Genomic DNA, 21750 nt, shown 5'->3' with positions numbered 1-21750 from the left:
TCCAATCCTTACATCTTATGGTTCTACAGGAAAAGAATAACAGGCTACTAAACCCTTATTACTCCCTTCAGGGGATCTGACCTCACCTCCTGACCTCAACCCCCCCTTCACCTAATCCACAGATGTCCATCTGTCTCCCCTATATCAACATATATATATATATATATATATTCCAAAGCCACTCTGTCTTTCTACAGATCTCACTCCTTACTATACTATGCGTCTGATCCATCATGTCTTTAATATCTCAATGTTCAAAATGTTGAATCCAACATATCGTAATAATATTACATTGTGATATGCGCTTGTGCCTGTGTGTGTGTGTGTGAGTAAACGGTGAGCTCTTTTGTGTAGATCCAGTGAAAAAAAGAAAAAACAGGCCAGTAGGCTTTAGTGTGGAGCCAGCGCTCTGTCTTTGGAAAGTCCTCTGCTTTAGAGAGAAGCCTCCCCGCTAAAACCAGATAAGGCCTGGAGATAAGAGGGGGAGATAAATGCAAGCACGCGTCCGGCTCTGCCCACTATCAGCAGTGTTATCAGACCACACAGACCCTCTTTGTTCTGTAACCCTTTCCTCCTAGTCAGCCCCCAAAATGCCTGGCCAAATCCCTATCAACACATCACATGATGGGAGAAAGGGATAGAGGGGATGGCAGGCCAATTAAATTCACAGTGAATAAAACAACCATATAGGGTCAATCTAACAGGGTGTAAGTGTTTGTGCATGCATCTATAGGGGTATTATATACAGTAAAAGTCAACAGTCTGGACACATCTACTCATTCAAGAGTTTATCTTTATTTGTACTATTTTCTACATTGTATAATGCTGAAGACATCAAAACTATGAAATAACACTTATGGAATCATGTAGTAAGCAAAAAAGTGTTAAACAAATCAGCCACCCTTTGCACTGATGACAGCTTTTCACAGTCTTAGCATTCTCTCAACCAGCTTCATGAGGTAGTCACCTGGAATGCATTTCAATTAACAGGTGTGCCTTGTTAAAAGTTAATTTGCGGAAGTTATTTCCTTAATGCGTTTGAGCCAATCAGCTGTGATGTGAAAAGGTAGGGGTGGTATACAGAATATAGCCCTATTTGGTAAAATACCAAGACCATATTATGGCAAGAACAGCTCAAATAAGCAAAGAGAAACGACAGTCCATCATTACTTTAAGACAAAAAATGGAACGTTTCTTTAAGTGCAGTCGCAAAAACCATCAAGCGCTATAATGAACTGGCTCTCATGAGATCTGCCACAGGAAAGGAAGACCCAGAGTTACCAGCCTCAGAAATAGGCAATTAACTGCACCTCAGAAAGCAGCCCAAATAAATGCTTCACAGAGTTCAAGTAACAGACACATCTCAACATCAACTGTTCAGAGGAGACAGTGTGAATCAGGCCTTCATGGTGGAATTACTGCATAAACAAAACACTACTAAAGGACACCAATAAGAAGAAGAGACTTCAATGTAACTACAATGTTGCTGATCCATCTTCATTCAATTCTAACTGTTTTAAAGTCACGGATGGCCTCATTGTGAAATCCCAAAGCGGTTTCCTTCCTCTCCAGCGACTGAGTTAGGAAGGACGTCTGTATCTTTGTAATGGCTGGGTGTATTGCTACACCATCCAAAGAGTAATTCATAACTGCATCATGATCAAAGTGATATTCAATGTCTGCTTCTTTTTTTTTAAACGCATCTACCAATATGTTCCCTTTTTTGTGAGGCATTGGAAGACCTCCCTGGTCTTTGTGGTTGAATCTGTGTTTGAAATTCACTGCTCAACTGAGGGACCTTACAGATTAATTGTATGTGTGGGGTGCAGAGGTGAGGTAGTCGTTTAAAAATCATGTTAAACACTATTATTGCACAACGAGTGAGTCCATGCAACTTATTATGTAACTTATTATGCAAATGTTTACTCTTGAACTTATTTAGGCTTTCCATAACAAAGGGGTTGAATACTTATTGACTCAAGATATTTTCATTTGTAAAAACAAATCAAAAAACATAATTCCACTTTGACATTTTGGGGTATTGTGTGTAGGTAGGTAAGTGACAGAACAACAAAATGTGGAAAAAGTCCAGGAGTGTGAATACTTTCTGAAGGCACTGCCAAAAAATAAATCCAAATAACAACAGTGCCTGGATAGGGCGTTTGGCCACCACGAGCCACCAGAAGAGCTTCAATGCGCCTCGGCATAGATTCTACAAGTGTCTGGACCTCTATTGGAGGGATACAACACCATTGTTTCACGATACATTCCATCATTTGCTTTGTGCCGCTCCAGAATCTCCCATAAGTATTTAAAGTTTTAATGTAAAGTGCACAAGTACAGTGAAATGCTTTTCTTGTTAGCTTTAACCCCAACAATGCAGTAATCAATAACAAATGTAATACAAAAAATAACAAGGTAGATCAAAAACACAAGGAATTAAACACGAGAAAGTAAGTAAGCATATTATATACAGGGTCAGTCAGTTCCAGTAGCATATTTTCAATGTGCAGGGATACTGGATCGATAGATATGTATTGGGGTAAGGTGACTAGGCATCAGGATATAAGATAAACAGAGTCTCAGCGTATATGATTGTATGTGAGTAAATGTATCTGTCTATTGTGTGTTGGAGTGTCAGTATGTTTGAGTGTGTAGGGCCCGGGAGTGTGCATAGAAAATAGAAAGGGTGAACTCAGTCTGTGTAGCCATTTCATTAGCTAATTTGTTAGCTATTTCGTTAGCTATTTAGTTAGCTATTTAGCAGTCTTATGGCTTGGGGATAGAAGGTGTTCAGGGGCCTGTTGGTGTCAGACTTGATACACTGTCACCGCTTGCCGTGCGGAAGCAGAGAGAACAGTCTATGGCTTGGGTGAGTTGAGTCTTTTAACATTGCCCGGGCCTTCCTTTCACATAGCCTGGTAGAGGTCCTGGATGGCAGGGAGATCAGCTCCAGTGATGTACAAGGCTCGCCGCACCACCCTCTGTAGCACCATGCCATCAAAGGTGGTACTATTGCCATACCAAGCAGTGATGCAGCCGGTCAAGATGCGCTCAATGGTACAACAGTAGGACTTTTGCAGATTTGAGGGCCCATGATAAACCTTTTCAACTTCCTGACGGGGAAGAGGCACTGTCGTGAATTCTTTACCACTGTGTGGGTGTGTGGACCATGTTAAGTTCTTAGTGATTTGGACACAGAGGAACTTGAAGCTCTCGACCCGCTCCACTGCAGCCCTGTCGATGAGGATGGGGGCGTGCTCGCCACGCAGTCGTGGCCGAACAGGGAGTACAGGAGGGGACTAAGCACACTCCCCTGTGGGGCCCCCGCGTTGAGGGTCAGCGTGGTGGAGGTGATGTTCCCTACCCTCAACACCTGGGGTCGGCCCGTCAGGAACTCTAGGATTTAGCTACAGAGAGGTGTTCAGTCCCAGGGTCCTAAGCTTGGTGACGAGCTTGGAGGGGACAATGAAGTTGAGCGCAGAGCTGTAGTCAATAAACAGCATTCTCACATAGGTATTCCTCTTATCTAGGTGGGTGAGGGGAGGGTGGAGAGCAATTAAGATTGCGTCGTCAATGGATCTGCTGGGGCTGTTTGCAAATTGAAAGTGGATCTAGGGTGTCTGGGATGATGGAGTTGATGTTTGCCATAATCATCAAGCTCGAGCTCTTCATGGGCAGTAGTCATTGTGCCATGAGATTGTGATCATGTTGGGATTACAGACTGGGACAAGGAGAGGTTGAAAATCACTGTGAATATGCCTGCCAGCTGTTCTGCGCATGCTCTGAGAACGCGCCTTGCTCAGCAGGTAGCCAAGTGGTTAGAGCGTTAGACTAGTAACCAAAAAGGTTGCAAGATCGAATCCCCAAACTGACAAGGTAAAAATCTGTTGTTCGGCCCCTTAACAAGGCAGTTAACCCACTGTTCCTAGGCCGTTATTGAAAATAAGAATTTGTTCTTAACTGACTTGCCTAGTTAAATAAAGGTAAAATATATATATAAGTGTTTCCTTTATTTTGACAGTTACATGTATACAGTATATACTGTATATATAAAACTACGGGCTATAACCTATAGTCAGAGGCCATTGACCATGAATCCACTGCATGGAGAATGAAACTATTCTTTCACACACTAACATCCATGGTTCAACACCAATAGATAGCAGGGTAATAAGCACAACATGAGGGAGATAGTATGTTGACTGACTTACCTCTGTGTCTGTTAGTCGTTTTGTCAAACATAAGCATGGCGTCCTCCACCTGCAAGACACAAAAAGAGGAAGAGATTAGTCTCAATAAAAACCAACTGAAAGAGAGGAAGACAGAGATGGAGACAGAGATGGAGACAGATGGAGAGGGAAGGACTGGAGAAAGACAGACAGATGACAGACAGACAGATGGACAGACAGGACAGAAGGACTGACAGACAGAAAAGACAGAAAGACAGACAGACAGACAGACAGACAGACAGACAGACAGACAGACAGACAGACAGACAGACAGACAGACAGACAGACAGACCGACCGACAGACAGACAGACAGACAGACAGACATATCGCCGTGTGACATATGTCCCTAGATGTGTTGAGTGAGTAATGACTGTGTTGTGTCGTCACAAGGCCAAGAACATGCTGGACCCTGAGAGAGGCTTAGTGTGTGAGTATGCAAGGACACGAGTGACAGTGCCAAATCAAGCACAGCAACGGAATCATGATTTGGAGATAGGTGGACACACACAAAGGCTTTCTATCTCTCTGTGTCATAGACACACATTCCAGCAAATGCCTCATAAAACCACACACACAATCCAAAATATGGCAAAAAAAAAGGTGTAACTGAGACCCCGCCCCAACCCCCCTTCCACACAGACCACTATAAATACAGAAATGTTGTGTAAAGTACAGTCTCCGTCTTGCCTACTAAAAACACTTTAGCTGTGTTCCAATACTACCCGCACTAACCATATTATTTGTGACGTGAATTGAGTATTTACAGTTGAAGTCTGAAGTCTATATACACCTTAGCCAAATACATTTAAACTCAGTTTTTCCACAATTCCTGACATTTAATTCTAGTAAAAATTCAATCTTAGGTTAGTTAAGATCACCACTTTATTTTAAGAATGTGAAATGTCAGAATGATAGTAGAGAGAAGGATTTATTTCAGCTTTTATTTCTTTCATCACATTCCCAGTGGGTCAGAAGTTTACATACACTCAATTAATATTAGGTACCATTGCCTTTAAATTGTTTAACTTGGGTCAAAAGTTTCGGGTAGCCTTTGTCATGACGTTGGCCTGGGGTTAGGTTTATGACAGTCATAAATACCTCTTCCCCCCTTTTTCCTCTCTCTACCCTACTGATGTGAAATTTGAAAACCCCTTGGTTAACATAGAGATTCTGGGAACATCAGAAGGTGGGGGGAAATAAACTATATTCTGGTAATCCGACCAATTGAACATATGCGTGGCTACTTAATGAATATGATGTTCGGTTGTCATCTGGGACATTATCCTCAATGATAGGATGACATAAACTCTACAGTGGAAAGTCTACACATCAGAGTTATCGGATTCACATGGAATTGTTGTTCAATTTAAATGTTTGAATATAAAATGATTGGTGAAAAGATTAAATGTAATTTTAGCTTCCAAATGAGAGATTTGGGTTAGGGCTCTGCTCAATCAGTGGCCCGCCCCTGTGAAGAGTCATGGGTTATAAAACTTTTCAGACACACCCTTCTCGCTCCACTATATAAAGCCTTGACGAAAATGTAACCTTCTGTTCCAAGTACGTGAGGTCTGCAGCCTCTGCGTTAAAAGGACTAACATGTCAACTACAGAACTAAGCCAACCTCAGCGTGAGCTTTGGTTGCGAATGGTGTGAACTTTGAACTCTTATTCACTACAGAAGTGATACCTCCTAGCCATTGAGTTAGCAACAGCAGCTGCAAACGCGGGCTAGGAAAGAACAGACACAGAGTCTACCACACAATGACATTACTACAACGTACCCAATTGACCACCAGAGACATTCCCCAAAGGACAAAGGACTCGGTTTGGCAACACGGCCTTCCATCTACCACCAACCTACTGAAGCGCAGCTCAGAGTAAATATTTATTGCATTTTCCTTTTCCAAATGGGCGGTAATTTAGAATGCATAAGAGACTGTATTTACGATAGCACAGCTTCTCCCTTTGTCCCTCAGTCTTCCTGCTCTTTCACTCAAAACCAGCCCTTTTCTTTTGTGTAACCAGCTGTCATATCTGTTCTGTACACTAGTGACGTTTTCCTTTATGACGTAATTTGTAATCAAGGTATGATTCATTCTTTGTATATGTAATTCTGTGTGATTAGTTAGGTATTTAGTAAATAAATAATTAAACCCAATTTTGTATTGCTGATTCAACTTGTTAGCCAGGGTTCAAGAAATTACAACTTTCAGATGAGACTGAATTAAGGTGACGATTAATATTGACTGCTATTGATGTAAAATATTAGTAGGTCTTTCAGAGTTTATTCGGAAGATAACAGCTCTATAAATATTATTTTGTGGTGCCCTGACTCTCTAGTTAATTACATTTACATGATTAGCTCAATCAGGTAATATTAATTACGGAGAAAGGATTTTATAGAATAGCATGTCATATCACTTAATCCGGCATAGCCAAAGACACGACAACTTCCACAAGCCTCCCACAATAAATTGGGTGAATTTTGGCCCATTCCTCCTGACAGAGCTGGTGTAACTGAGTCAGGTATGTAGGCCTCCTTGCTCGCTCACACATGTTTTTTCAGTTCTGCCTACAAATTTTCTACAGGATTGAGGTCAGAGCTTTGTGATGGCCACTCTAATACCTGGACTTTGTTGTCCTTAAGCAATTTTGCCACAACGTTGGAAGTATGCTTGGGGTCATTGTCCATTTGGAAGACCCTTTTGCGATCAAGCTTTAACTTCCTGACTGATGTCTTTAGATGTTGCTTCAATATATCCACATCCTTTGCCCTCCCCATGATGCCATCTATTTTGTGAAGTGCACCAGTCCCTCCAGCAGCAAAGCACCCCCACAACATGATGCTGCCACCCCCATGCCTCACGGTTGGGATGGTGTTCTTCGGCTTGCAAGCCTCCCCCTTTTACCTCTAAACATAACGATGGTCATTATGGCCAAACAGTTCTATTAATGTTTCATTAGACCAGAGGACATTTCTCCAAAAGGTACGATCTTTGTCCCCATGTGCAGTTACAAACCGTAGTCTGGCTTTTTTTATGGTGGTTTTGGAGCAGTGGCTTCTTCCTTGCCTTTCAGGTTATGTCGATATTGGACTTGTTTTGCTGTGGATATAGATACTTTTGTACCTGTTTCCTCCAGCATCTTCACAAGGTCCTTTGCTGTTGTTCTGGGATTGATTTACACTTTTTGCACCAAAGTACATTAATCTCCAGGAGACAGAACGTGTCTCTTCCTGAGCGGTATGACGGCTGCGTGGTCCCATGGTGTTTATACTTCCGTACTATTGTTTGTACAAATGAACGTGGTACCTTCAGGCGTTTGGAAATTGCTCCCAAGGATGAACCAGACTTGTGGAGGTTTACATTTTTTTCCTCTGAGGTCTTGGCTGATTTCTTTTGATTTTCCCATGATGTCAAGCAAATAGGCACTGAATTTGAAGGTAGGCCTTGAAATACATCCACAGGTACACCTCTAATTGACTCAAATGATGTCATTATCCTATCAGAAGCTTCTAAAGCCATGACACCATTTTCTGGAATTGTCCAAGATGTTTAAAGGCAGAGTCAACATAGTGTATGTAAACTTCTGACCCACTAGAATTGTGATACAGTGAATTAAAAGTGAAATAATCTGTCTGTAAACAATTGTTGGAAAAATTACTTGTGTCATGCACAAAGTAATGTCCTAATCGACTTGCCAAACCTAAAGTTTGTCAACAAGAGATTTGTGGAGTGGTTGAAAAGCAAATTTTAATGACTCCAACCTAAGTGTATGTAAACTTTCGACTTCAACTGTAGTATGCTTATTGGTCATAGTATGGATATAGTTAGTATACCAAATGTCGTATTAAATTCACCAAAATACGAAGTATACAAGGGCCCATAATGCAATTCTTCAGAAAATGGGTGTGGCTTTACAACGTTTTCAGATTTGAAGAAAACGGCGCTAAATATGCAACCGAAGTCCGACAACAGCGCATTCAAATTCATTGATTTAACTAATTATGACAAATGTTAAGAAAATGTTGAGCAATGTAATAAAGTTATGACGTTTCAAATAAGTTAATTTACGTTGGCTGACAATTTGTTAGCTACGCTATCCTTACAAACCGCATAGCATTACATCAGTATGTACCGGTATGTTACCTAACATTAGGTTACGAATACATCAAACTTGCCAGGCAGTATATTAACTATCTGCTATCTAACTAACTACCCAGCATTTATTGGCTTGATTATTCACATCATTCTTAGCTAAGTGGTATAGTCGTTGCGCGTTTCAATGGATATTGATCATTCATCTCCGATTTCAGAGCAGTCTAGTCAGAGCGCACAATAACTGATGAATTTACAACGCTCAACAGCCATTGAATATGTCCGGTGTCAGTAAACGTTGGCAAAAGAAAAAGCGGAATTAAATTGTTGCCAGCAGCACAGTTACAGTCACCAATGATCTGGATAACATGTAATCAGCCTAACCAGCTCTGCTAGGGCGAGTAAAAGGGTCAGAGTGTTCTCTCATTTATGTCTGGAAGTAGCTAGCGAAAGTTACCCAGTTAGCTTGGGTGCTTGACTGCCTTTGCCCAACTCATCGGCTAGAGCGTCCAGTGAGCTCCCTGAACGCTCCGAGAGCGAAACACTCTGAATTTACAAATAGACAATCTGACAATGCTCTAGATTTACAAAAGCCCAGAGCGTACTCTGGCACTCCAGATTGAATTTACAAACACACCAGAATTCGTAAAATGTTTAACTAGTCATTTAGTATGCTATGACAAATGAACTAATAGTATATAGTATGTAGTATATACTCATTAAGTATGTAGTATACAGTATGTCAGTATGGGTATTCGAACACAGCTTATGCTTCAACTCACCCTCAGTACTACCTTCCCTTCCCCAGAAGGCACGCATCAATCTCTCCTCCACTAAGAGCCCTGTTGCTATAAGCCATAATCATATTCATCAGGCTCAATCAGATACAATGAGGATTCATCTGGCTGTCTGTCCCCCTGATGGAGATAGACACTAATCGCCACTACCGCACACGGAACACAGCGGACATACATATAGCCACACTAACATATATTTATGTGACAGTGTAAAAGTGGAGCATTGTGTTATTTTCAGGAAGAAGGCGTCCCTGAGACCTAGACCACTGGTGGTGTGGCTGCCTCACATACAGCTGTTAAGTTAAGAGAGGGAGAGAAATGGCTGGACACAGCAGGATATGTAGGTGAGGGGGGTCAGACCTTTAAATGTTGCTATGGATATGTAGGGGGGGTGACGGAGCCCGCCTGGGCAGTGTTCCCCAGTCACTGTTGCTAGGTAACAGTGTGTGAGTGAATATGAGAGAGAGAGAGAGAGAGAGAGAGAGAGAGAGAGAGAGAGAGAGAGAGAGAGAGAGAGAGAGAGAGAGAGAGAGAGAGAGAGAGCGAGAGAGAGAGAGAGAGAGAGAGAGAGAGAGAGAGAGAGAGAGAGAGAGAGCGAGAGAGAGAGAGCGAGAGAGAGAGAGAGCGAGAGAGAGAGAGAGAGAGAGAGAGAGAGAGCGAGAGAGAGAGAGAGCGAGAGAGAGAGTGTGCGTGTGTGTAATAGTAGAGGTGTAGAGCTGTCCCAGCCAGCAAATGATGGGAGGGGACAGCACCAGAGGCTGCCTAATTTGTAACTGTATGACTGGATAAAGGCCACAGTTGCCAGCACACACACACCCTCTCCCCTACTTCTCTACACTGGTGGCTGAGGCTCTGTGTCACCTGTTACCGTGTAACAGTATGGTAGGGAGTATTACTGCTTCACTGCAGCTGGGGAGGCTCTCCTTTTGTTTCCCTTCACCTCTGTCTATCCCTGCTAGGTGCAGTGGTGTAAAGTATTTAAGTAAAAATACTTAAGTTGTTTTTGGGGTATCTGTGCTTTACTTTACTGTTTATAATTTTGACTACTTTTACTTCACGAAATTCCTTAAGAAAATATTGTACTTTTTACTCCAAACATTTTCCTTGACACCCATAAGTACTTGTTACATTTTGAATGGTTAGCAGGACAGGAAAATGGTCCAATTCACGCACTTATAAACAGAACATCCCTGGTCATCAAATCAAATTGTATTAGTCACATGTGCCAAATACAACAGGTGTAGTAGACCTTACAGTGAAATGTTTACTTTCAAACCCCTAACCAGCAATGCAGTTTAAAATCCCTTCTGTCATCCCTACTGATCTGGCGGACTCACTAAACACACATGCTTCGTTTGTAAATGATCTCTGAATGTTGGAGTGTGCAACTGGCTATCCATAAATGTATTTTGAAAGAAAAGAAAATGCTGCTGTCTGGATTTCTTAATATAAGGAATTTGAAACGATTTATACTTTTACTTTTGACACTTAAGTATATTTTAGAAATTTACATTCACTTTTCATACTTAAGTAAGTTTTGAACCAACATTTTTTTTACTTTTACACAAGTAGAATTTTACTGGCTGACATTTACTTTTACTTGAGTCATTTTCTATTAAGGGATCTTTAAGTATGACAGTTGGGTACTTTTTCCACCACTGGCTAGAGTGTGTCGCCCTGAATTCATTCAATCAGAAATGAGCCTGACCTTTTACTTGTTAGCCCTGGCGCATGTGCTGCGTGTGTGTGTGTGTGCTGCGTGTGTGTGTGCTGCACGTGTGTGTGTGCTGCGCGTGTTTGTGTGCTGCGCGTGTTTGTGTGCTGCGCGTGTTTGTGTGCTGTGTGTGTGTGCTGCGTGTATGTGTGTGCTGCGTGTATTGTGTGTGCTGCGTGTATTGTGTGTGCTGCGTGTATTGTGTGTGCTGCGTGAGAGAGGGGGAGAGAGCGTTATGAGGCAAGAGCACTGTCCCCAAAGAGGGTACGAGATTCAGATCGATGCAAAGCGGCCACTTTAGCAACCATTTGCACCAAGTAGCATCGTGACGGACATCTCCTAATGCATTCAGATGTGCCGAGGAATTAATTAGCCAGCTCTCACACACACACACCCAACCACCCACACAGGGCAACAGCTCAATCACTCTTCTCTGTATGGCCTCTGGCTCCAGTTAAAAGCCCCTGTGTCAGAGTGTTAAACCTGAGCTGGTCGGGCTACTCTGACATTAAACGCCATTACAGCTAATTGGTGCAGCCACCGCAGCTTTTACTGTCCGTCCAGCGATCTGCAGAGAGGGCTTAATACAGAGACATAGGCCAGGCAGAATGACAAATGTCATCATAATGCCTGCTTTATGACGGCACACAGAGAGCTGCACCTGCCGCTGCTGCTGTTAAAGTGCTTTCAAATGGAGTGAAGCTACTAACTGGAGGGGGACAGTAGTGGGTGGATGTAGAGGGGTAGTGCAGTGAGGGGAGGAGGTAGGGGGGTAGAGCAGTGAGGGGAGGAGGTAGGGGGTAGAGCAGTGAGGGGAGGAGGTAGGGGGTAGAGCAGTGAGGGGAGGAGGTAGGGGGTAGAGCAGTGAGGGGGAGGAGGTAGGGGGTAGAGCAGTGAGGGGAGGAGGTAGGGGGTAGAGCAGTGAGGGGAGGAGGTAGTGGGGTAGAGCAGTGAGGGAGGAGGTAGGGGGTAGAGCATTGAGGGGAGAAGGTAGGGGGTAGTGCAGTGAGGGGGAAGTGGTAGGGGGTAGTGCAGTGAGGGGGTGGAGGTGGGATGGGTAGAGCAGTGAGGGGGTGGGGGTAGGGGGAGTAGAGCAGTGAGGGGAGGAGGTAGGGGGTAGTGCAGTGAGGGGAGGAGGTAGGGGGTAGTGCAGTGAGGGGAGGAGGTAGGGGGTAGTGCAGTGAGGGGGTGGAGGTGGGGTGTGTAGAGCAGTGAGGGGTGGGGGTAGGGGGAGTAGAGCAGTGAGGGGAGGAGGTAGGGGAGTAGAGCAGTGAGGGGGTGAAGGTGGGGTGGGTAGAGCAGTGAGGGGGTGGGGGTAGGGGGAGTAGAGCAGTGAGGGGGTGAAGGTGGGGTGGGTAGAGCAGTGAGGGGTGGGGGTAGGGGGAGTAGAGCAGTGAGGGGTGGGGGTAGGGGAGTAGAGCAGTGAGGGGGTGGAGGTGGAGCAGTGAGGGGTGAAGGTAGGGGGGAGTAGAGCAGTGAGGGGGTGGAGGTAGGGTGGGTAGAGCAGTGAGGGGGTGGAAGTGGGGTGGGTAGAGCAGTGAGGGGGTGGGGGTAGGGGGAGTAGAGCAGTGAGGGGTGGAGGTGGAGCAGTGAGGGGTGAAGGTAGGGGAGTAGAGCAGTGAGGGGGTGGAGGTAGGGTGGGTAGAGCAGTGAGGGGTGGAAGTGGGGTGGGTAGAGCAGTGAGTGGGTGGGGGTAGGGGGAGTAGAGCAGTGAGGGGTGGGGGTAGGGGAGTAGAGCAGTGAGGGGTGGAGGTGGAGCAGTGAGGGTGAAGGTAGGGGGAGTAGAGCAGTGAGGGGTGGAGGTAGGGTGGGTAGAGCAGTGAGGGGGTGGAAGTGGGGTGGGTAGAGCAGTGAGGGGGTGGGGGTAGGGGAGTAGAGCAGTGAGGGGTGGAGGTGGAGCAGTGAGGGGTGAAGGTAGGGGGAGTAGAGCAGTGAGGGGGTGGAGGTAGGGTGGGTAGAGCAGTGAGGGGTGGAAGTGGGGTGGGTAGAGCAGTGAGTGGGTGGGTGGGGGTAGGGGGAGTAGAGCAGTGAGGGGGTGGAGGTGGGGTGGGTAGAGCAGTGAGGGGGTGGAGGTGGGGTGGGTAGAGCAGTGAGGGGTGGAGGTGGGGTGGGTAGAGCAGTGAGGGGGTGGAGGTGGGGTGGGTAGAGCAGTGAGGGGTGGAGGTGGGGTGGGTAGAGCAGTGAGGGGGTGGGGGTAGGGGAGTAGAGCAGTGAGGGGGTGGAGGTGGGGTGGGTAGAGCAGTGAGGGGGTGGAGGTGGGGTGGGTAGAGCAGTGAGGGATGGAGGTGGGGTGGGTAGAGCAGTGAGGGGGTGGAGGTGGGGTGGGTAGAGCAGTGAGGGGGGGGGGTAGGGGGAGTAGAGCAGTGAGGGGGTGGAGGTGGAGCAGTGAGGGGTGGGGGTAGAGGGAGTAGAGCAGTGAGGGGTGGGGGTAGGGGGATTAGAGCAGTGAGGGGGTGGGGGAGGGGATTAGAGCAGAGAGGGGGTGGGGGTAGGGGAGTAGAGCAGTGAGGGGGTGGGGGTAGGGAGGTAGAGCAGTGAGGGGTGGGGGTAGGGGAATTATAGCAGTGAGAGTGTGGGGGTAGGGGAGTAGAGCAGTGAGGGGGTGGAGGTGGGGTGGGTGGGGGTGGAGGGGGGTAGGGAGAGTAGAGCAGTGAGGGGGTGGAGGTAGGGTGGGTAGAGCAGTGGGGGGGTGGAGGTGGAGGTAGGGGGTAGAGCAGTAGGGGGTGGAGGTAGGGTGGGTAGAGCAGTGAGGGGTGTAGGTAGGGTGGGTAGAGGAGTGGGGGGTGTAGGTAGGTTGGGTAGAGCAGTGAGGGGGTGGAGGTAGGGTGGGTAGAGCAGTGAGGGGGTGGGGGTAGGGGTAGTAGAGCAGTGAGGGGTGGGGGTAGGGGGAGTAGAGCAGTGAGGGGTGGGGTTAGGGGAGTAGAGCAGTGAGGGGGTGGGGGTAGGGAAGTAGAGCAGTGAGGGATGGGGTAGGGAGGTAGAGCAGTGAGGGGGTGGGGTAGGGGGATTATAGCAGTGAGGCGGTGGGGGTAGGGAGTAGAGCAGTGAGGGGTGGAGGTGGGGTGGGAAGAGTAGAGCAGTGAGGGGGTGGAGGTAGGGTGGGTAGAGCAGTGGGGGGGGCAGTGGGGGTTGGAGGTGGGGGGTAGGGCAGTGGGGGTGGAGGTGGGGGTGGAGGGTAGAGCAGTGGGGGTGGAGGTAGGGTGGGTAGAGCAGTGAGGGGGTGGAGGTAGGGTGGGTAGAGCAGTGAGGGGTGGAGGTAGGGTGGGTAGAGCAATGAGGGTGGGGGAGAGGGGTAGAGCAGTGAGGGGTGGGGGTAGAGGGAGTAGAGCAGTGAGGGGTGGGGGGTAGGGGGGAGTAGAGCAGTGAGGGGGTGGGGGTAGGGGGAGTAGAGCAGTGAGGGGTGGGGGTAGGGGAGTAGAGCAGTGAGGGAGGAGGTAGGGGTAGTGCAGTGAGGGGAGGAGGTAGGGGGGTAGTGCAGTGAGGGGTGGAGGTGGGGTGGGTGGAGCAGTGAGGGTGGGGGTAGGGGGAGTAGAGCAGTGAGGGGAGGAGGTAGGGAGTAGAGCAGTGAGGGGGTGGGGGTAGGGGGAGTAGAGCAGTGAGGGGTGGGGGTAGGGGGAGTAGAGCAGTGAGGGGTGGGGGTAGGGGAGTAGAGCAGTGAGGGGTGGGGGTAGGGGGAGTAGAGCAGTGAGGGGGTGGAGGTAGGGTGGGTAGAGCAGTGAGGGGTGGGGGTAGGGGAGTAGAGCAGTGAGGAGGTGGAGGTGCGGTGGGTAGAGCAGTGAGGGGTGGAGGTGGGGTGGGTAGAGCAGTGAGGGGGTGGAGGTGGGGTGGGTAGAGCAGTGAGGGGGTGGAGGTGGGGTGGGTAGAGCAGTGAGGGGGTGGAGGTGGGGTGGGTAGAGCAGTGAGGGGTGGAGGTGGGGTGGGTAGAGCAGTGAGGGGTGGGGGTAGGGGGAGTAGAGCAGTGAGGGGGTGGAGGTGGGGTGGGTAGAGCAGTGAGGGGTGGGGGTAGGGGGAGTAGAGCAGTGAGGGGGTGGAGGTGGAGCAGTGAGGGGGTGGGGGTAGAGGGAGTAGAGCAGTGAGGGGTGGGGGTAGGGGATTAGAGCAGTGAGGGGTGGGGGTAGGGGGATTAGAGCAGAGAGGGGGTGGGGGTAGGGGGAGTAGAGCAGTGAGGGGGTGGGGGTAGGGAGGTAGAGCAGTGAGGGGTGGGGGTAGGGGAATTATAGCAGTGAGAGTGTGGGGGGGGGGGGAGTAGAGCAGTGAGGGGGTGGAGGTGGGGTGGGTAGGGAAGTGGGGGTGGAGGGGTAGGGAGAGTAGAGCAGTGAGGGGTGGAGGTAGGGTGGGTAGAGCAGTGGGGGGTGGAGGTAGGGTGGGTAGAGCAGTGAGGGGTGTAGGTAGGGTGGGTAGAGCAGTGAGGGGTGTAGGTAGGGTGGGTAGAGCAGTGAGGGGTGTAGGTAGGGTGGGTAGAGCAGTAGGGGGTGTAGGTAGGTTGGGTAGAGCAGTGAGGGGTGGAGGTAGGGTGGGTAGAGCAGTGAGGGGTGGGGGTAGGGGGAGTAGAGCAGTGAGGGGTGGGGGTAGGGGGAGTAGAGCAGTGAGGGTGGGGGTAGGGGAGTAGAGCAGTGAGGGGTGGGGGTAGGGTGGGTAGAGCTGTGAGGGGATGGGGGTAGGGAGGTAGAGCAGTGAGGGGATGGGGGTAGGGGGTTATAGCAGTGAGGGGGTGGAGGTGGGGTGGGTAGAGCAGTGGGGGTGGATGGGGTAGGAAGAGTAGAGCAGTGAGGGGGGTGGAGGTAGGGTGGGTAGAGCAGTGGGGGTGGAGGTGGGGGGTAGAGCAGTGGGGGTGGAGGTGGGGGGTAGAGCAGTGGGGGTGGAGGTAGGGTGGGTAGAGCAGTGAGGGGTGGAGGTAGGGTGGGTAGAGCAATGAGGGGGGGGGTAGGGAGTAGAGCAGTGAGGGGTGGGGGTACGGGGAGTAGAGGAGTGAGGGGGTGGGGGTAGGTAGGGGGAGTAGACCAGTGAGGGGTGGGGGTAGCGGGAGTAGAGCAGTGAGGGGGTGGGGGGGAAGTAGAGGTGAGTAGAGCAGTGAGGGGTGGGGGTAGGGGGAGTAGAGCAGTGAGGGGGTGGGGGTAGGGGGGTAGAGCAGTGAGGGGGTGGCGGTAGAGGGGAGTAGAGCAGTGAGGGGGTGGGGGTAGGGGGAGTAGAGCAGTGAGGGTGTGGGGGTAGGGGAGTAGAGCAGTTGGGGGTGGGTGTAGGGGAGTAGAGCAGTGAGGGGGTGGGGGTAGGGGAGTAGAGCAGTGAGGGGGTGGGGGTAGGGGGGGTAGTAGAGCAGTGAGGGTGTGGGGGTAGGGGGAGTAGAGCAGTGAGGGTGTGGGGGTAGGGGAGTAGAGCAGTTGGGGGTGGGTGTAGGGGGAGTAGAGCAGTGAGGGGTGGGGGGGTAGGGGAGTAGAGCAGTGAGGGGTGGGGGGTAGGGGGAGTAGAGCAGTGAGGGGATGGGGGTAGGGGATTATAGCAGTGAGGGGGTGGAGGTGGGGTGGGTAGAGCAGTGGGGGTGGATGGGGTAGGAAGAGTAGAGCAGTGAGGGGGTGGAGGTAGGGTGGGTAGAGCAGTGGGGGGGGTGGAGGTGGGGGGTAGAGCAGTGGGGGTGGAGGTGGGGGGGGGGTAGAGCAGTGGGGGTGGAGGTAGGGTGGGTAGAGCAGTGAGGGGTGGAGGTAGGGTGGGTAGAGCAGTGAGGGGGTGGAGGTAGGGTGGGTAGAGCAATGAGGGGGTGGGGGTAGGGGAGTAGAGCAGTGAGGGGGTGGGGGTAGGGGAGTAGAGGAGTGAGGGGTGGGGGTAGGGGAGTAGACCAGTGAGGGTGGGGGTAGGGGAGTAGAGCAGTGAGGGGTGGGGGTAGAGGAGTAGAGCAGTGAGGGGGTGGGGGTAGGGGGAGTGGAGCAGTGAGGGGGTGGGGGTAGGGGGGAGTAGAGCAGTGAGGGGGTGGGGGTAGGGGAGTAGAGCAGTGAGGGGTGGCGGTAGAGGGAGTAGAGCAGTGAGGGGTGGGGGTAGGGGGAGTAGAGCAGTGAGGGTGTGGGGGTAGGGGAGTAGAGCAGTTGGGGGTGGGTGTAGGGGGAGTAGAGCAGTGAGGGGTGGGGGTAGGGGAGTAGAGCAGTGAGGGTGGGGGTAGGGGAGTAGAGCAGTGAGGGGTGGGGGTAGGGGAGTAGAGCAGTGAGGGTGGGGGTAGGGGAGTAGAGCAGTGAGGGTGTGGGGGTAGGGGAGTAGAGCAGTTGGGGGGTGGGTGTAGGGGAGTAGAGCAGTGAGGGGGGGGGTAGGGGAGTAGAGCAGTGAGGGGGTGGGGGTAGGGGGAGTAGAGCAGTGAGGGGGTGGGGGTAGGGGGAGTAGAGCAGTGAGGTGGTGGGTGTAGGGGGAGTAGAGCAGTGAGGGAGTGGGGGTAGGGGGAGTAGAGCAGTGAGGGGGTGGGTGTAGGGGGAGTAGAGCAGTGAGGGGGTGGGTGTAGGGGAGTAGAGCAGTGAGGGTGTGGGTGTAGGGAGTAGAGCAGTGAGGGGTGGGTGTAGGGGGAGTAGAGCAGTGAGGGGGTGGGTGTAGGGGGAGTAGAGCAGTGAGGGGTGGGTGTAGGGGGAGTAGAGCAGTGAGGGTGTGGGTGTAGGGGGAGTAGAGCAGTGAGGGGGTGGGTGTAGGGAGTAGAGCAGTGAGGGGGGTGGGTGTAGGGGGAGTAGAGCAGTGAGGGTGGGTGTAGGGAGTAGAGCAGTGAGGGTGTGGGTGTAGGGAGTAGAGCAGTGAGGGGGTGGGTGTAGGGGGAGTAGAGCAGTGAGGGGTGGGTGTAGGGGAGTAGAGCAGTGAGGGGTGGGTGTAGGGGAGTAGAGCAGTGAGGGGGTGGGTGTAGGGGGAGTAGAGCAGTGAGGGGGTGGGTGTAGGGGAGTAGAGCAGTGAGGGGGTGGGTGTAGGGGGAGTAGAGCAGTGAGGGGTGGGTGTAGGGGGAGTAGAGCAGTGAGGGGATGGGGGTAGGGGAGTAGAGCAGTGAGGGGGTGGGTGTAGGGGGAGTAGAGCAGTGAGGGGGTGGAGATTAATGTTTCTTATAGGCAGGGGATCGTAACTCCCCCTCTCTGGAGATGCAACACAGTATCACTTACATCTTTGCACTGGATTAGGGCTACCATGCACGCACACACACAGACTTGAGGACTTCAGGTGACTAGTTGGCAACCCCAAAAGTGAAAGGGCCACAACGTTGGGCCAACCAGCTTGAGATGCCACTACGTTATGCTCCTAATATAAAACACATTTAACCATTAGGTTTCAGATTAAGACATATGAACCCTCAACCACCATGGACTGTAATCAATATTCTGGTCGAAATCAAACATATAAACTCACACACACTCACCTATAAGTTATGCAGCAAAACATTTCTTGGCAGGTCTCTCAATTAAAGCCGCCAACATTGTTGCTGACACTGTTCCCTGCTGCCAATTTCTCTTTCAGGTGGTTGAGGTAAGTTTGTTGACAGCATGTTTTACTTACGCTGGAAATATAATTGGATATCAGGAGCTTTTTTTAAGAACTGCAAAAAGTATTACCGGAGGGCTGGAGGGAATAAAAGCTTGGGGAGGCAGGACGCGCTGCCTGGCAGACAGACACAGGTAGATTGTGTTTCCATCCAGGGGAAAATGGAAGGAATGCTATCCAACACTTAGTTAAATTCACCAGGACCACTGGGACAGTCAGACAGACCAACATCTACCGCCTGTAATTCAGCGAGATGCTACATTTCACTTCCTTACTGAGGAAAGCAGTGACAACAAAAAGTACCTCTTCCCTATCCCACCAGATGCAATTATGATAACTACGCAAAATGATAAACGTGCACACATTTCTTTTTTAAAAAATGTATCAGCCAAGCTAAATAATTTAGCTAAGGACAAAAGCAGCAAAGTGTTGTGTGGCTGGGAGTGTTGTAGGAAGCAGCGGGTGAAGGCTGAAATTCAAGGCTTGGTTTAATGAGTTTTGACCAAGTATGTACAGTGCCTATAGAAAGAATTCACACCCCTTGACTTTGTACGCCACACTTACAATTATCTGTAAAGTCCTTCAGTGGAGCAGTGAATTTTAAACAGATTCAACCACAAAAACCAAGGAGGATTTCAAATGCCTCGCAAAGGACACCTATTGGCAGATGGGTAAACATAAAAAGCAGACCTTAAATACCCCTTTGAGCACGGTGAAGTTATTAATTACAATACACCGAGTCACTACAAAGATAAAGGCGTACTTCCCAACTCAGTTGCCGGAGAGGAAGGAAACCTCTCAGGGATTTCAACATGAGGTCAATGGTGACTTTAAAACAGTTACAGAGTTTAATGGCTTTGATAGGAGAAAACTGAGGATGGATTGCCAACATTCTAGTTCCTCCACAAAACGAACCTAATTGACAGAGTGAAAATAAGGAAGCCTGAAAAGACTAAAAATATTCCAAAACCAGCATCCTGTTTGCAACAAGGCACTAAAGTAATACTGAATACAAAGTGTTATGTTTGGGGTAAATCCAATACAACACATTAGGGAGTAACAGTCTCCATATCTTCAAGCATAGTGGTAGCTGCATCATGTTATGGATATGCTTGTAACTGTTAAGGACTGGGGGGGTTCAGGATAAAAAAGAACGACCTGGTTCAATCTGCTTTCCACCAGACACTGGTAGATTAATTCATCTTTTGCCAGGACAATAAACTAAAACACAATGCCAAATCTACACTGGAGTTGCTTACCAAGAAGACAGTGAATGTTCCTGAGGGGCCGAATTACAGTTTTAACTTAAATCTGTTTGAAAGCGTATTGCAAGACCTGAAAATGGTTGTCTAGCAATGATCAACAACCAATTTGACAGAGCTTGAAGAATTTTGAAAATCATAAATGTGCAGATGTTGTACAATCCAGGTGTGCTCTTAGAATCGTACCCAGAAAGACACAGCTGGAATTGCTGCCAAAAGTGATTATAACATCTATTGACTCAGGGGGTTGAATACTTATCTAATTAAGATATATCTGTGTTACATTTTTCATTCATTTATTATACGTTAGACATTTTTTTCCACTTTGCCAGATTATTGTGTCAATCGTTTACAAAAAATGACAATGAAATCCATTTGAATCCCACTTTGTAACACAACATGTGGAAAAAGTCAAGTGGTGTGAATACTTTCTGAAGGCCCTGTATATAAACCCTGGATGGCTGACGCTATGTATTAGCCAGTGAGAGGCTTTGAAGCCACTGGTCGGCCATATATTCACTCCCGAGAAGAAGCAGTAGGAATGAATGGAATTCTACAGTATTTCAATTAAATGTTTCAAGGACAAGTAGTTGGGACAGTAACAGAATTGATACTTTATGGATAAAAAAGTTCAAAGGTTTGGGGTCACGTGGAGTTCAAAAGTTTTGGGTCACTTAGAAAAACACATATTGATGTCCATTAAAATAACATCAAATTGATCAGAAATACAGCGTAGACATTGTTAATGTTGTAAATGACTATCGTAGCTGGAAATGGCAGGTTTTTAATGGAAAATCTACATAGGCATACAGAGGCCCATTATCAGCAACCATCACTCCTGTGTTGCAATGGCACGTTGTGTTAGCTAATCCAAGTTTATCATTTTTAAAGGCTAATTGATCATTAGAAAACCCTTTTGCAATTATGTTAGCACAGCTGAAAACTGTTGTTCTGATTAAAGAAGCAATAAACCTTTCCTTCTATAGACAAGCTGAGAATCTGGAGCATCAGCATTTGTGGGTTTGATTACAGGCTCAAAATGGCCAGATTCAAAGACCTTTCTTCTGAAACTCGTCAGTCTATTATTGTTCTGAGAAATGAAAGCTATTCCATTAGAGAAATTGGCAAGAAACTACAGATCTCGTACAACGCTGTGTACTACTCCCTTCACAGAACAGTGCAAACTGGCTCTAACCAGAATAGAAAGAGGAGTGGGAGGCCCCGGTGCACAAATGAGCAAGAGGACAAGTACATTAGAGTGTCTAGTTTGAGAAACAGATGGCTCACAAGTCCTCAACTGGCAGCTTCATTAAATAGTACCTGCGAAACACCAGTCTCAACATCAACAGTAAAGAGGTGACTCTGGGATGCTGGCCTTCTAGGCAGAGTTGCAAAGAAAAAGCCATATCTCAGACTGGCCAATAAAAATAAATGATTAAGATGGGCAAAAGAACACAGACACTGGACAGAGGAACTCTACCTAGAAGGCCAGCATCCCGGAGTCGCCTCTTCACTGTTGATGTTGAGACTATTTAATGAAGCTGGCAGTTGAGGACAAAAAAATAGCTTTTCTTTCAAAAACAAGGACATTTCAAAGTGACCCCAAACTTTAAAACGATAGTGTATATACACATACATATATATATATACACATATATACAGTGGGGCAAAAAAGTATTTAGTCAGCCACCAATTGTGCAAGTTCCCCCACTTAAAAAGATGAGAGAGGCCTGTAATTTTCATCATAGGTACACTTCAACTATAACAGACAAAATTAGAAAAAATCACATTGTAGGATTTTTAATGAATTTATTTGCAAATTATGGTGGAAAATAAGTATTTGGTCACCTACAAACAAGCAAGATTTCTGGGTCTCACAGACCTGTAACAACTTTTGTATGACAGCTGCTTAGGTGAACTACTACACTATTTACATTGGCTGCACATTGTGGGAAATACAAGCCTTGCATCTATCCCTGGCTGTGTTTCAGCACTGGAAACTAAAAAGGACTGGATATGTTTAAAATCAAATCAAATTTTATTGGTCATATACACATGGTTAGCAGATGTTATTACGGGTGTAAAGAAATGCTTGTGCTTCTAGTTCCAACAGGGCTGCAATATCTAACAAGTAATCTAACATTTTCACAACAAATA

The 21750-nt window shown here is 48.3% G+C and overlaps 1 protein-coding gene across 6 annotated transcripts in view; it reads right to left on the bottom strand.

The window, feature by feature from the left end:
- The window catches only part of LOC118375293 (RNA-binding protein Musashi homolog 2-like), a 432377-nt gene that overhangs the window by 203799 nt on the left and 206828 nt on the right, over positions 1 to 21750 (bottom strand). For all 6 annotated transcript variants that reach the window (XM_052467847.1, XM_052467848.1, XM_052467849.1 and 3 more), the window contains exon 7: positions 4215 to 4263. In XM_052467847.1, the coding sequence (XP_052323807.1) occupies positions 4215 to 4263 (49 nt within the window). The remainder of the gene's footprint in view (positions 1 to 4214; positions 4264 to 21750) is intronic.

The sequence above is a fragment of the Oncorhynchus keta genome, chromosome 18 (genome assembly GCF_023373465.1).
Source record: "Oncorhynchus keta strain PuntledgeMale-10-30-2019 chromosome 18, Oket_V2, whole genome shotgun sequence".
Classification (NCBI taxonomy): Eukaryota; Metazoa; Chordata; class Actinopteri; order Salmoniformes; family Salmonidae; genus Oncorhynchus; species Oncorhynchus keta.
Note: the sequence above shows the minus strand (reverse complement) of the source record. Positions and strands in the feature narration are given on the sequence as shown.